Genomic DNA, 14,429 nt, shown 5'->3' on the forward strand with positions numbered 1-14,429 from the left:
GAAGTGGGCAACAGCTGAAAGGTCCTGTAAAAAGCGCAGTGAGCTACTTAAAGCTGACTGCAAAGGGCCAGGTCAACAGGGAGCCTGGGTGGTAAGAGGCCATGGCAGTCTTAGGAACCTGACCAGGAAGGGACTTAAGGATCCAGCTGTTGAGACACATAGGATTGTCCAGGTCCCAGCGTCAACAAATGAGTCATCAACAATTTTAGGTAGTGGTTTTCCAGACTAAGTTGCAGAGGTAGTGAACCCCAGAGGGCTGAGCCTTGGGCATTGAGAGATTTATATATATATATATATATATATATATACACATATACACACACACACACACACATATATATATATATACACACACACACACACACACACCACGTCAACAAGTGGTCAAGAGGCTTCTGACGACTTGGTAAGGGACAAACAATTAAAAGGGTAAAAGTGCGTTAAAAGCGCGTTCACTGATGCTATCAATGGTGCGCGCAGGACTTTAAAAGTGATGTGGGGGGAGTGTCCAAGATGGCGGAGCGCTAAGGCGTTCCTGCTAGCGCTCCACCGCCTCGACCCGAGAAAGTGCCCTGCGGCCAGCTCGGGGGAAGCCTGGAGGCTTTCCCTACATTGCGAGGCTCCCCCGGATGTTCTGGGCTCCTCGGCTCCAGTCAGGCCAAGTTGTGCCGCTCCCGTGGGAGGAGAGGGGCTCGGCCCAGGAGTCGGGGGCGGCCACGGGACGGGCCTTCCCTCGGCGGCCCTTGCAGACGAGGCGCTGGGGATTGAGGGCCGAGGGGCTCACCCGGGGCCCCTTAATAACTGGAGATCGCCGCGGGACCCAGCGCCTGGTGGTTGGAGCGCCTGAATGGAGAGAGGTGCTCCCACATGCCCTGTTGGACCGGCGGATGCTGACGGGCTTCCTCGCCCGGGTGCCATGGAGCGGGGTCGGTAAGGTGCAGGGCCCCAGTGGAGAGTGGGGGCCCAGCTGCCTGGCCTCCGGGTGGCGTGGCCCCAGCATTTGAACTTTTACGAAGCCTGGCCCTGCAGTCTTGCGAAAAGGCGCAAGGAGCGGACCGTTGTAGGTGGTGGCTGCTGGACCTGGGCGCGGTTCCGGACAGAGCAGCGCATACTGACCGGCCTCGGAAAGTGACCTTGGAGGACCTGCGGAACTGAGCCGGTGAGGTGTGATTAGGCCGGCGCGCCATGGCAACATCAAAGGCCAAACGCGAGCGCACAGTGAAGGATATGTTGGCAGGGTCGCGCTTTGCACCTGGGACTGTGACGGAGGACTTACCTGAGACGATGGCCTTGGAGAGTCGGGTTGAGATGGATCCAGAGGAGAGCTCTTCCGTTACGAGGGGCTTTCTGACCTCCCTGTTTGAGTCGCTCCGGGGCGATATCCAAGAGCTGCGTAGGGACATCTCACGGGAGGTGAAGGCGATACGAGGAGAGGTTACCTCCTTGGGTGAACGGGTATCGCAGCTAGAGGACAGTGAGATCCCTCGCGGTGAAGAGGTCGCGGGCCTGCAACAGGAAGTAGTCCGCCTCCGAGAGCAACAGGACCTTCTTCAGATGGCGGTCGAGGACTTGGAAAATCGCTTGAGGAGACAAAATATTCGTATACGAGGGGCCCCGGTTGGCGCTGAAAAAGAGGACATTGGGGGCTACGTGGTGGATTTGTTTCGCTCTGTGCTTGGCACAGAAGAGACACAGGAGGTAGTCCTGGACCAGGTGCACCGAGTTGGGCGTGCTAGGGCCCCTGGAGAACGCCCCCAGACATTTTAGCCTGTCTCCACAATTTTGTCCTTAAAGAAAAGATTCTACAGCGGGCCCGTAACCTCCAGAGTGTACGCTTTCGAGGGCATGAACTCCAGCTCTTTCATGATTTATCTGTGCGGACTTTGCAGAGACAGAGAGAGTTCAGGCCGATCACGGATCACTTGAGGGTGCACAATGTGTCCTATTCTTGGGGCCATCCGTTCCGCCTGGTCTTCCGCTGGGAGGAACAGCTTCGGCAGGTGAAATCTGTTACGGAGGCTGCCCGCGTCCAGGGCCTTGAGGATATAGGCCGGGAGGCGAGCGAGGGGGCGGTTCTATCGGCGGAGGGCCCTCCTCGGTGGCAGAGAAAAGAGAAGAAAAGGAAGCTGGAGCACCAGACGGCCTCGGAGCGGAGATCGGAGAGGGAGGCCGCTTTGGACAGCGTGGCCGCCGGTACTTCAGCCAAGTTTGGAAACCAGGGGGCGCCCGGGATTACTACAGACCGCAGTCGTAATAATATGTTGATTGTCGCAGAGGGTCGAGGCGGCGGGGGCAATGGACCGAGTCACTGACATGGTGGGATATACTGCCCTGTGGAGATTTTACCTCGCGATGATGGACGATCGAGGACTTTTGTGTCATATGCACCTGTTGTGCTTTTTGGTTGTTTGCTGTTGGTTTTCCCTGCGATGCTGGTCCTTTGAGAAGGCATCCTCAGGCCTGAGTACTCTAGGCGGTCTAGATAATATTGTGGGTGGTAGTCCTATGTTGTGCTCTTGTCTACTCTGCTTGCTTTCTTCAGTATAGGCTATGACCATCAAATGTATAAGCTTAAATGTTAGGGGGCTAAATAACCCTACTAAGAGGCTAGCCATCCTCTCAGCTTTAGAGAGATCTGGGAGTCATGTATGTCTCCTGCAGGAGACGCACCTTGTCCTTAAAGATACCTATTGCATGCGCTCTAGGTGGTTCCCCAGGCAGTTCTGATCCTCACTACCGTCAAAGCATGCAGGGGTGGCGATACTTTTATCACGCTCATTCCCGGGGGAAGTGATATCCAAATTGCATGAGGTTCCGGGGAGGCTCTTGGCCATGAGGATCCCATTGGGGGGTTTCTCCTTCACGATCGTTTCCCTATATGCACCCAATTCCCAACAAGAAGCCTTCTTGAGACCGTCTTTGACTCCGCTGCTCCAATCCCGATGGTGCTGTATTGCTGGGGGGTGATTTTAATTTGGTGATGGATGGGGACCTGGATCGCTCAGGCCAACGGTATGGTCAGACGGGGTCTTTGTCGGATGCAGGGCGGCAGTGGCTGAGTGAGTGTGGTCTGGTGGATGTGTGGAGGAGTGTGCACCCCACGTTGAGGGACTACTCCTTTTACTCATCGGCAACCAAAACATACGCTAGATTGGACCTGTTTCTGGCATCCCAGGAGCTTCTCCCCAGGGTTAGAGACTCGGCGATTGAGCCGCGGGCTTTGTCGGATCATGCTCCGGTAACAGTTGAGATTCACACGGACATGGAGAGGGTCAGTCCATCGGGATGGCGATTTAGGGACTCGATGCTTCAGAACGGTGCAACAGTAGAGGCGATCCGAAGGGCAATAATAGATTACCTTAGCTTTAACGACAATGGGACAACAAGCATTGCAACACTGTGGGAGGCACTGAAGGCTGTCTTGAGGGGTGAGGTGATGTCGCTTTCTTCTAGGGACAATAAGGCGAGGACTCGACTCAGGGGGGAATTAGAGCAGCGAGTGAGGGTGTTAGAGCGCTCACATAAACACACTGGTACTCCTAGAATATGGCGAGAGCTCGAGAAGGTCCGAAAGCAGCTGAGGAGGTTGGATTGGGACAGGGCAGAGTATGCGGTAGTCCGCCTCAAACAAAAGTATTATGTAGAAAGTAATAAATGCGGCAAGCTACTGGCGCATAGGTTGAGAACACAGCGTGCAGCGTCACTGATAAAAATGCTACGATTCCCCTCTGGGGCAGAGGCGCGCACGAGCGACCAAATAGCGCAGGCTTTTGCGGAATTCTATCAAAATCTGTACATGGCTGAGAAGCCCGGTGACTTAGTCCCAGAATCCTTCTTAGAGGACATAGCAATCACTCCTTTGTCTGTGACAGAATCAGCCTCGTTAGACCAACCTATAAGGGCTGAGGAGGTTATATCTGCGATTGCTCGGTTGCAGACCGGGAAGTCACCTGGCCCGATGGTTTTTCTGCGCTTTTTTATAAATCCTTCTGTGCGGAACTTGTTCCCGTTCCTGTGCGACTTTTTAACTTCTTTCGTCAAACGGGTGTGCTTTCGCCTAGTATGTTAGATGCTACTATCGTTGTTATCCCGAAACCGGGGAAGGACCCTGAGGAATGCTCCTCGGACAGGCCGATCTCCCTCCTGAATATCGATGCCAAACTGTTCACTGGCATTTTGGCACACCGTCTCAACTATTATATGCCGGGGCTTGTGGACCCCGACCAGTCGGGATTTATACCTCATAGACCGTGCAGCGATAATACCAAGCGATTGCTCCATCTCTTGGACAAAACTGAACGTTCCCGTAGGGCGGCACTCTTCCTGTCTATTGACGCTGAGAAAGCCTTTGATAGGGTTCACTGGCCATACCTGTTCAGGGTGCTCGAACGCTTTGGACTGGGCTCAGGCTTTATGACATGGATTCGATGGGTTAATGGGATGCTCTCTTTGCCATTCGCCGTCCAAAGAGGTACCAGGCAGGGCTGTCCGCTTTCGCCCCTCCTGTTCGCGCTTTACATGGAGCCACTGGCGCAGAGGCTCCGGGACAACCCTCAGATCACGGGTATGAGGTTTGGGGGGATGAGCATCTCATTTCGCTATACGCGGACGACGTCATCCTTACTTTGGCAGAGCCCATGACCTCACTACCGGCGCTAATGGGTGTTATAGAGAAATTTGGGCAGGTTTCGGGGTTCCGAATGAACATGCTTAAATCGCAGGCTCTGGGCAAGTTTATCACTGCGGAGCATGAAAGGGACCTTAAGGCCCGATTCCACTTTACCTGGACCTCTTCGGGGCTCCCATATTTGGGGATTGGGCTGGGCTCCACAGTCGCCAGTACAGCGAAGTTGAACTATTCGAAACTAACGCGAGAGGTGCAGCGCGACTTGGAGTCATGGGAGGCTTAAATTGTCCTGGCTAGGCAGGGCTGCGGCGGTGAAAATGACCATCCTACCACGTATACTTTATCTGTTCCAGGTGCTCCCGCTGGAACCCCCCCCCCGCGCGAACGATAGCATCCCTCCAAACGGCGGTCTTAAGATTTATATGGGAAGGGAAGGCGGCGCGGATATCACGGCAGGTTCTTTATCGTCCTAAGAGGGAGGGGGGGCTGGCGGTCCCCTGCCTCCTTCGATACTTTCAGGCAGCACAGTTGCGTTTCCTTTTGGAATGGAGCCGACCGTCTTCTGAGAAGCATTGGTGCTTCATGGACCAGGCAGTGGCTGGCTCTCACATATGGAAGGAACCCTGGCTTAGACGCAGTCACAGGGCGCAGGGGTTGTATATATCACCGGTTACGGAGGTTACGATGAGAGCGTGGGATCTGGTTCCCGTCCCCAATGACTCCACTGGGTGCGAACCCCGACTGTGGCCCTGGCCTACAGCCGGAAGCACTGCGTCGGTGGTATGAGAGGGGCTGCAAAAGGGTGGGATACTTATTTGATGAGCAGGGGGTTATCCCCTTCGACCAGCTGAGGGAGCAATATGGCCTAACTGAGGCCGACAGGATGATGTACTACCAAATAAGACACTGGGCCCTACTTCCAGCCAATAGGATATTAATTGATAGGCCGTTAACCCCGTTTGAAAAATGGATTCTAATGAAAAAGGGTGATAAGCGTGTGGTTTCTGAACTCTATGTCCTCTTGCGGGGAGGCCCGTTCAACCAAGACTAAGGGTCAATTGAGATGGGAGAAGAAACTAGAGAGGGACCTATCGAAAGATGAGTGGAAGAGTGTTTTTTATAGGGCGCACCACACAGCTTATAACTCAGCAGGTACAGAGACAGCCTATAAAGTAGCCTCCTCCTGGTATTACACCCCAAACAGGATCCATGCTTGGAATCATGACAAATCTAGCCTTTGCTGGAGGGGGTGTGGGGTGGGGGCTCGCTTGTGCAGTTACTATGGCATTGTCCCAAATTACACTGGTACTGGAAGGACAAAATAGACCTTGTGGACAGGGCCTTTGACACTCAGATCCCTAGATTTCCTGCATATACTTTGCTGGGTCTCCCCAACCCGCTCACCTTTCCACTAAGATCTTTGAAGGGTCGGCAGATGGCCTTAGCTTTGAATGCTGCTGTACAGCTGTTGCTATCAGTGTGGGGGACAGAGCAGATCCCGTCAACAGTCTCTTGGCTGCACAAGCTCTGGTTTATCCTCGCTATGGAAAAGCTTACCCTGACTTCACAGATGCGGAGTGGGGACTTTAGGGAACTCTGGCAACCGTTTTTACGTATTCTATCTGGGGAGTTTTCAGAGCTGACATGTCCAAGTTATCTGAGGGTTCTGAATTTGAATTGATCGCCGGGGAGGTTTCCTACGAGGGGATGTCTATTCTGGACTAGAACTATATTGTAATAGAGCCTGAGATCGTTTGATTAATGTATTGTCAACCAGCAGGGGGGAAACATTGTTGTGTTAAGCATTTATTCTTCTTTTTTTATTGTTTCGCATGGAATAAGCTAACTATGTGCCTTTTGGCAATACTGTGATGTAGCACATGTGCGATGCTTTATAATTGAAGAATTTAATAAACAGATTTGATCCATAAAAGTGATGTGGCATAAATAATTGACTTGAACTAGACTGAACAACCCAAACTTCCTTTATGGCATTTTGGGTGTAGTAGGATTCTGAACCCCATCTCCCCCCCACAAACCCCCGGCTCCTCACTCCAATATAATATTTAACAAACAAAAAAAAAACAGGACTGAAAGGAGCATATTACATAACAATTTTCATATTATTAGCTTAAGGTCCTGAGATTCTGAATAGCGATTAATAATTAAATATTCCAATATGTTTGTGGCTGTACAGGAAAGCCCTACCCTTGCCTTGGGTGACCTGGCTCAAGCCCCCGAAAAAACTTTGTAACAAATAGGGGTAAAACAGTGGGTTTGTCAACATACTTTTCATACAAATGGGTTATGAGTTAGCTATATGTAATACAAGCAGTTAAAAAATCATCAGATCATGCATTGCAACATGGCCCATTGTTTCTAAAACTTTACGCAGAAAACTTTCTACATTCAATATTTTTATCGTGCTCCCTTCAAGTCGTATTTTATGACTGAGAATCTATTTGGAAGAGGCAGCAGAGCCAGAAAAAGCCTTCGGGCTCAAACTGCAATGCGTGTACTCAAGTACATCGCCCTTACAGGATCAGGCAGCAGGCAAATGATTTCTATCTTTCTGGCACGGGTTCCTGGCGGCAGTAGGCTGTATCACAGAAATGCCTCCACATAAGTCAAGAAATAACAGCCTGAGCACTAACAGACCTCAGAGAAATAAAGAAAAAAAAAAAACCTTCCAATTTCAATATACACTATCGCTCAAATGTCAGCTCTAAATATGGTTCTGAAATGAAAACCTCTTTGCTAGTTTCTGAAAATACAGGCATTTCAACATGAGGTACAGTGTTTTTATTTTGCATAAACAAGCTCAATCCCCACAGGCAGAAATGTGTTATTTTCTTTCATGAAAATAAATACTGTGATCCATGTCAGATTTCCACTTTCAGTAAATCCTTTTACTCCCCCAACACCACCGTGTCATTTTCACAAAACACTCACGTGCACTATCTCACACGTAAATAGATTCTTCCTTTCACGTTCATATATTATCATTATCATCAAATCCTAAGCATGCCCATTATCTGGCAGGAAATTAGATCATGGTGTGTCAGGGAAAGCCATAATGATGTCAAGAATGGTACCGATATGTCCAGGATGGTCACTGTTTTGCCCCTTCCACCACTGTGCAAATATTAGACACAATTATGTAAAGAACACTTACAGTCTGCCACAGATGGCCCACTACTATGCCATCGACAGCCGCCCGAAAACGGTCAGAAATTACACAATGTTTCAAGGATAGGGCAACTACTGTGCAAAAATTTGACAGAATGTTGCCAAAGTCTTAACATCAGATATAGAACATTGTGATGCAAAAACAGCCCACATGTTACCAAGAATACCGACAAGTGACTGATGGGACACTACCATAACACAAACCGTGGCCCATATGCACACGGCCGACAAACACACACGAGGAACCCCAAACAAATGCGGTGCGCATGCGTTGTAGCAGAAGGTGGTTACCTGTGAACAGAAACTCTAAGACAAGTAATAGACAATCATGCGTTACACTATAGTGAAATAAATGTCAAAGCCCTTCACCATAGGGAGACATATTCATAATACACTCTATCGAACCATGACAGATCTAGCTGGTCACTATCCGAGAAGAAAGTTACTCAACAAAACATCAGCCACTGTCCAGTGTAATTTCTTATTAACCACCTAGCACAACGTGAAAGTGGCAGTTATAGAAAACATAAGATAACAGTGCTGCTGGTACTGGCAAACGTGTGGCCTAGAAGTAAAAACGTGCAGAGTGAATGAATTGCATCCTGACCTCCCGTGACAGGAATGTTTGGAATTCCTGGTTCTGCAACCCTCCATCTATTCTAATGCATGCTTTATCCTCTGATCCCCAGTTCAGGATGGTGCCGGCAATTACATAGGCAGAACTGTGACTACTCTAACTGGACAAAATGCTAAGAGCCATTCAGGACAGAGGGAGGCGCAGGGCAACCCTTATGGGAAAGCTCATGGATATCCCGATTTGGCTGGCAAAATGTTATAACGTCAGGGGACACCTTTTTTTCAAAGTGAGGCATGCTTCCAGCCGTTTTCACAATACTCCAAAAGATGAACTGCTGGTCTGGTTTACAATCCATTGAACAACGTACCAAATGTGGTATATGCTCATGGGTTGTACATATTTCAAAGTACTGCTTTGGAGCAGTTTATGCACAAAAGCAGTTCTCTGTAGATTTAATAAACGGCTTAGGCCATTGAATAAGTACTCGTTGATTGATATGGACTGAAATGAGAATTGACATTTAGCAGAACATTTTGGGATCGAACCCTTTTTGTCTAATCGTACATGCGGATCTCACCAATAACAATGCGCAGATGCTTCAGTCGAGTTAGGACATCCTTCTTGGAATCCAGCACCTTCAATGTTGATTTCTTGACATCGCCATGAGCTTTTTTGGAAAACATCCCGCTCCTGGATCTACGTCCCTGTAGTGCGAAGGCTAGCCAGAGAGTTCAGGTCTAGTTTGCACCTTTCCGGGAAGGCATGAGTCTATTCCAAGTTATGTGCACAAAACTATTGTGCCCGGCACAAATAACTCCAAGCTGGGAGGAAAGCAAGCTATCCAATAACACCGCCTTGAGGCAAGGATGGTGACCCCGAGTCTGTTTCTTCTTGAGGGTGTTGCCTCTTATTTTATTCTTTAGAAAAATATATGAACCCAATGTCACAACCTCAGGGGTGTTTCCAGGAAGACCCCTGAATAGGCATGATGCGACCTGTGCCTTGGAGAAGAGTTGCAGAACCTCGAAGAGATGTGCGCCCCCTGCTAGTGCCCACGGACGGTCCCAAACGGGTTCCCCCTATTCCAGGGGCACGGTACTCGGGGTCTATGAGGATATTCTGCTAGTTTTATGGGAGCAATAGGAGCTATGGAGTAGGCACTCACTCTGGTGCATGGAGGGGCTTGGGGAATGGGTGGAGACACTGGGATGTCAGGTACCAGCGCTTACCTGCAGGTGTCAGCTCCTGGCAGAAAACTGGTTGGGTAAGGGCAAGGCGGGTACAGTAGTGAGGGTAGAGGGCTCCTGCGGTGTGGCAGGTGACTGATGGGTTAGGGACAGGGGTCACCTGGATGAGGTTGGGGGCTCCTGGGTGTAGTAGTGTCAGGGAAGGGGGTACAGGGGTCGGGGTGATCCTCTGGATGAGGCTGGGGTACTCCTGGGGTGTGGTAGTGTCAGGGGAGAGGGTACGGGGGTTGGTCCTCTGGATGAGGTTTGGGGAGGCTCTGGGGGAGTGGCAGTGTCACTGGAGGGGGTATAGGGATCCTCTGGGTGAGGTTGGGGGTCTCGGGGGGGGGATCAGGGGAGACGGTGGTCCTCTGAGTGTGGTTGGGGGTCTCCTGGGGGGGTGGTAGGGTCAGGGAAGGGGGTGATCCTGGGGGGTCTCCTGTGGGCTGGTAGGGTCAGGGAAGGGGGTGATCCTATGGGTGAGGTTGGGGGTAGGACCAGGGGTACAGGGTTTGAGGGTGGTCCTCTGGGTGTGGTTGGGGGTCTCCTGGGGGGGTGGTAGGGTCAGGGAAGGGGGTGATCCTCTGGGTGAGGTTGGGGGGTCTCCTGGGGGCTGGTAGGGTCAGGGAAGGGGGTGATCCTCTGGGTGAGGTTGGGGGTAGGACCAGGGGTACAGGGTTTGGGGGTGATCCTCTGTGTGAGGTTGGGGGTCTCCTGGGGGTGGTAGAGTCAGGGAGGGGGGTGATCCTCTGTGTGATGTTGGGGGTCTCCTGGGGAGGGGTTGTAGGGTCAGGGAAGGGGGTGATCCTCTGTGTGAGGTTGGGGGTCTCCTGGGGGTGGTAGGGTCAGGGAAGGGGGTGATCCTCTGTGTGATGTTGGGGGTCTCCTGGGGAGGGGTTGTAGGGTCAGGGAAGGGGGTGATCCTCGGTGTGATGTTGGGGGTCTCCTGGGGAGGGGTTGTAGGGTCAGGGAAGGGGGTGATCCTCGGTGTGATGTTGGGGGTCTCCTGGGGAGGGGTTGTAGGGTCAGGGAAGGGGGTGATCCTCTGTGTGAGGTTGGGGGTCTCCTGGGGAGGGGTTGTAGGGTCAGGGAAGGGGGTGATCCTCTGTGTGATGTTGGGGGTCTCCTGGGGGTGGTAGGGTCAGGGAAGGGGGTGATCCTCTGTGTGAGGTTGGGGGTCTCCTGGGGGTGGTAGGGTCAGGGAAGGGGGTGATCCTCTGTGTGAGGTTGGGGGTCTCCTGGGGGTGGTAGGGTCAGGGAAGGGGGTGATCCTCGGTGTGATGTTGGGGGTCTCCTGGGGAGGGGTTGTAGGGTCAGGGAAGGGGGTGATCCTCTGTGTGAGGTTGGGGGTCTCCTGGGGGTTGTAGGGTCAGGGAAGGGGGTGATCCTCTGTGTGAGGGTGGGGGTCTCCTGGGGAGGGGTTGTAGGGTCAGGGAAGGGGGTGATCCTCGGTGTGATGTTGGGGGTCTCCTGGGGAGGGGTTGTAGGGTCAGGGAAGGGGGTGGTCCTCTGTGTGATGTTGGGGGTCTCCTGGGGAGGGGTTGTAGGGTCAGGGAAGGGGGTGATCCTCGGTGTGATGTTGGGGGTCTCCTGGGGAGGGGTTGTAGGGTCAGGGAAGGGGGTGATCCTCGGTGTGATGTTGGGGGTCTCCTGGGGAGGGGTTGTAGGGTCAGGGAAGGGGGTGATCCTCTGTGTGAGGTTGGGGGTCTCCTGGGGAGGGGTTGTAGGGTCAGGGAAGGGGGTGATCCTCTGTGTGATGTTGGGGGTCTCCTGGGGGTGGTAGGGTCAGGGAAGGGGGTGATCCTCTGTGTGAGGTTGGGGGTCTCCTGGGGGTGGTAGGGTCAGGGAAGGGGGTGATCCTCTGTGTGAGGTTGGGGGTCTCCTGGGGGTGGTAGGGTCAGGGAAGGGGGTGATCCTCGGTGTGATGTTGGGGGTCTCCTGGGGAGGGGTTGTAGGGTCAGGGAAGGGGGTGATCCTCTGTGTGAGGTTGGGGGTCTCCTGGGGGTTGTAGGGTCAGGGAAGGGGGTGATCCTCTGTGTGAGGGTGGGGGTCTCCTGGGGAGGGGTTGTAGGGTCAGGGAAGGGGGTGATCCTCGGTGTGATGTTGGGGGTCTCCTGGGGAGGGGTTGTAGGGTCAGGGAAGGGGGTGGTCCTCTGTGTGATGTTGGGGGTCTCCTGGGGAGGGGTTGTAGGGTCAGGGAAGGGGGTGATCCTCTGTGTGAGGTTGGGGGTCTCCTGGGGGTTGTAGGGTCAGGGAAGGGGGTGATCCTCTGTGTGAGGGTGGGGGTCTCCTGGGGAGGGGTTGTAGGGTCAGGGAAGGGGGTGATCCTCGGTGTGATGTTGGGGGTCTCCTGGGGAGGGGTTGTAGGGTCAGGGAAGGGGGTGGTCCTCTGTGTGATGTTGGGGGTCTCCTGGGGAGGGGTTGTAGGGTCAGGGAAGGGGGTGATCCTCTGTGTGAGGTTGGGGGTCTCCTGGGGGTTGTAGGGTCAGGGAAGGGGGTGATCCTCTGTGTGAGGGTGGGGGTCTCCTGGGGAGGGGTTGTAGGGTCAGGGAAGGGGGTGATCCTCGGTGTGATGTTGGGGGTCTCCTGGGGAGGGGTTGTAGGGTCAGGGAAGGGGGTGGTCCTCTGTGTGATGTTGGGGGTCTCCTGGGGAGGGGTTGTAGGGTCAGGGAAGGGGGTGATCCTCTGTGTGAGGTTGGGGGTCTCCTGGGGGTGGTAGGGTCAGGGTGCTTGAGGTATCTCTGGGGGGCACAGCAGGGGTGCCTCCTCGGGTGCGGCAGTTAAGAGGACTGGGTGTGCCTTGGGTGCAGCGGGGCGCACAAGGATGACTTGGGTGGGGCCGGGGGCCCCAGGGGTCAGAGGTCAGCAGGGTACCCCGGCTCTTCCTGAAGTCCTGCTGCGTCGCACCCTCTGGCTGCCGATGCCCGGACTAGGTCCGCGGCGCACAGGCCATGCTCGCCGGGCGGGAGGTTCCCGAGCTCGGGCCTGACCTCCCGCCTCCCCTAAGAGGACCCGAGAGCCCCCAGTGCCGCTCCGCTTCACTCTCCCCGACTCCAGCAGCGCAGGCGGCGGTGACCAATGGGAGAGCGGGATTATCCTGACGGACGGGCTCGGGGGCGGGGCAGGGCGGGGCAGGGCGGCCTCCTAAACCCTGCGATTGGCTGCAACGGAATGACCCACCCGGAAAAGAAGGCCGGAGCTTCCCGGAAGTTTCCGCCCCTGCACCCGGAAGTGACAGCCCAGCCGGACGTGAGCCGCTCTCCTAGGTGCGGCTGGAGCGGAGGACCCGGGGAGGCGGGTGATGGAGGGCCCGGGTACCCCTGGGGAGGGTGATGGAGGGACTGGGGGAGAGGAACTCATGGGTTAGGGTGAGGAAAGTGGGGTGTTAGTGTGAGAGGAGGCCTCTTTTTTGCATGGTAGCCCCCACTTTTTGCCTGATGTTGATGTGTCTAGAAGTTGTAGTGCCCAGTGTCCGCTAGCCAGGTTCCCTGGCCCAGAGCTCTTTCCCTAAAACTACTGTGATGCTTGGCAAAATTGGTTATACTCTTCAATACCCCTATACGTCCCTAGTAAATGGGTAACCCATTACCCGGGGTAAGAGATAGTAAGAGTAGGCCCCCCGGGGCAGCAGCATTGATTGTGCCACCCCCAAGGGCCCTGCACCCAGATGTACCCAGCATTGCCATAGCAGGCTGAGTGTACTGGGGCAACCCTAAAAGGATAAACTGAACATGGCACACTCTCTGTGTGTGCCCTGTCCACCCTACACTGTATATGATATGGGTAAGTCACCCCTCTGGTAGGCCTTAAAGCCATAAGGCAGGGTGCACCATACTACATGTGGGGGTATAGTTGCATGAGCAATATGCCCCCATTTTGATACATGTGCTGGACACTGGTCAAACAGGAGTTCCCCAGTTACATGATGGCTACTCTTTACTCTGGGTTGTTTGGTATCAAACAACTCAGAATATTTAATAGAACCTGGTGCCAGTGTTGGATTTAACACTAAATGTACCCAGGGGTCACCTTAGAGGTGCCCTTTGCAAAAGCTAACCGAACTGGAATGCTTGCTGACTGGTTCCATCGAGCCTGCTACTTCTAGATGCCCAATATACAAACCTGAGGTAGAGTCATGGCTCTCTGGTTTGTAAAACAATGCCCTTCCTGGGTGGAGGAGCTAACACCCCCTCCCTCAGGAATGTGCAACACCCTGGCGGTGAGCTTCAAAGGGCTACTGCCCCTGAAACTCGAGCCCCCAGGCCTGCTGCTAGCAGATAGGCTCCCCCTTTGTAAACCCTCACTTTTGGCAGGAGCGAAGGGTAGGAGGAGGGGTCCCACTGCACATCCACCACCCCTAGGGGCTTGCAGGTGAAGTGGACCCTCCATTTCATTTTCCTCCATGTTGGATGGCAGGAAAATAGCCAGTGAGGTTTAGGGTAGTGACCCTTACCACAGGATGTGGTTACTATAGTGGGTATAGCCAACAAGGGTAAGTGTCCCATTGGATACTACCAGGTTCCCCCTAAAATGCCCACTAAATTCAGTATTTACTGGGCTCCCCTAGACCAAGAAACTAGATTCATCAGGAATAAAATAAGACCACACCAAATAACCCAACAGGATGAGAACAGAGGAACTGGTGCACCAGAAGATTCTCCAATACCCCTACTTGCTGCACCAGAGTCCCGACAATCACAGCGGTGGAGAAGCTCACCACTGGACAGACCTCAAAGACCCTGAGGACCTCCAGGCTTCGAAAATATCCAGAGAACTCCCTCCTGAGTGGAGGCACCACTCAAGAAATCAA

At 53.4% G+C, this 14,429-nt stretch overlaps 1 protein-coding gene across 7 annotated transcripts in view; it reads right to left on the reverse strand.

The window, feature by feature from the left end:
• RALGAPA1 (Ral GTPase activating protein catalytic subunit alpha 1) overlaps nt 1-12,684 on the reverse strand; it is a 623,631-nt gene extending 610,947 nt beyond the window's left edge. For all 7 annotated transcript variants that reach the window (XM_069209127.1, XM_069209123.1, XM_069209128.1 and 4 more), the window contains exon 1: nt 8,971-12,684. In XM_069209127.1, coding sequence (XP_069065228.1) covers nt 8,971-9,076 — 106 coding nt within the window. In that variant the 5' untranslated portion in view covers nt 9,077-12,684. The remainder of the gene's footprint in view (nt 1-8,970) is intronic.
• Between the last annotated feature and the right edge of the window lie 1,745 nt (nt 12,685-14,429).

This window comes from Pleurodeles waltl, chromosome 9 (genome assembly GCF_031143425.1).
Source record: "Pleurodeles waltl isolate 20211129_DDA chromosome 9, aPleWal1.hap1.20221129, whole genome shotgun sequence".
In the NCBI taxonomy this organism is placed as follows: Eukaryota; Metazoa; Chordata; class Amphibia; order Caudata; family Salamandridae; genus Pleurodeles; species Pleurodeles waltl.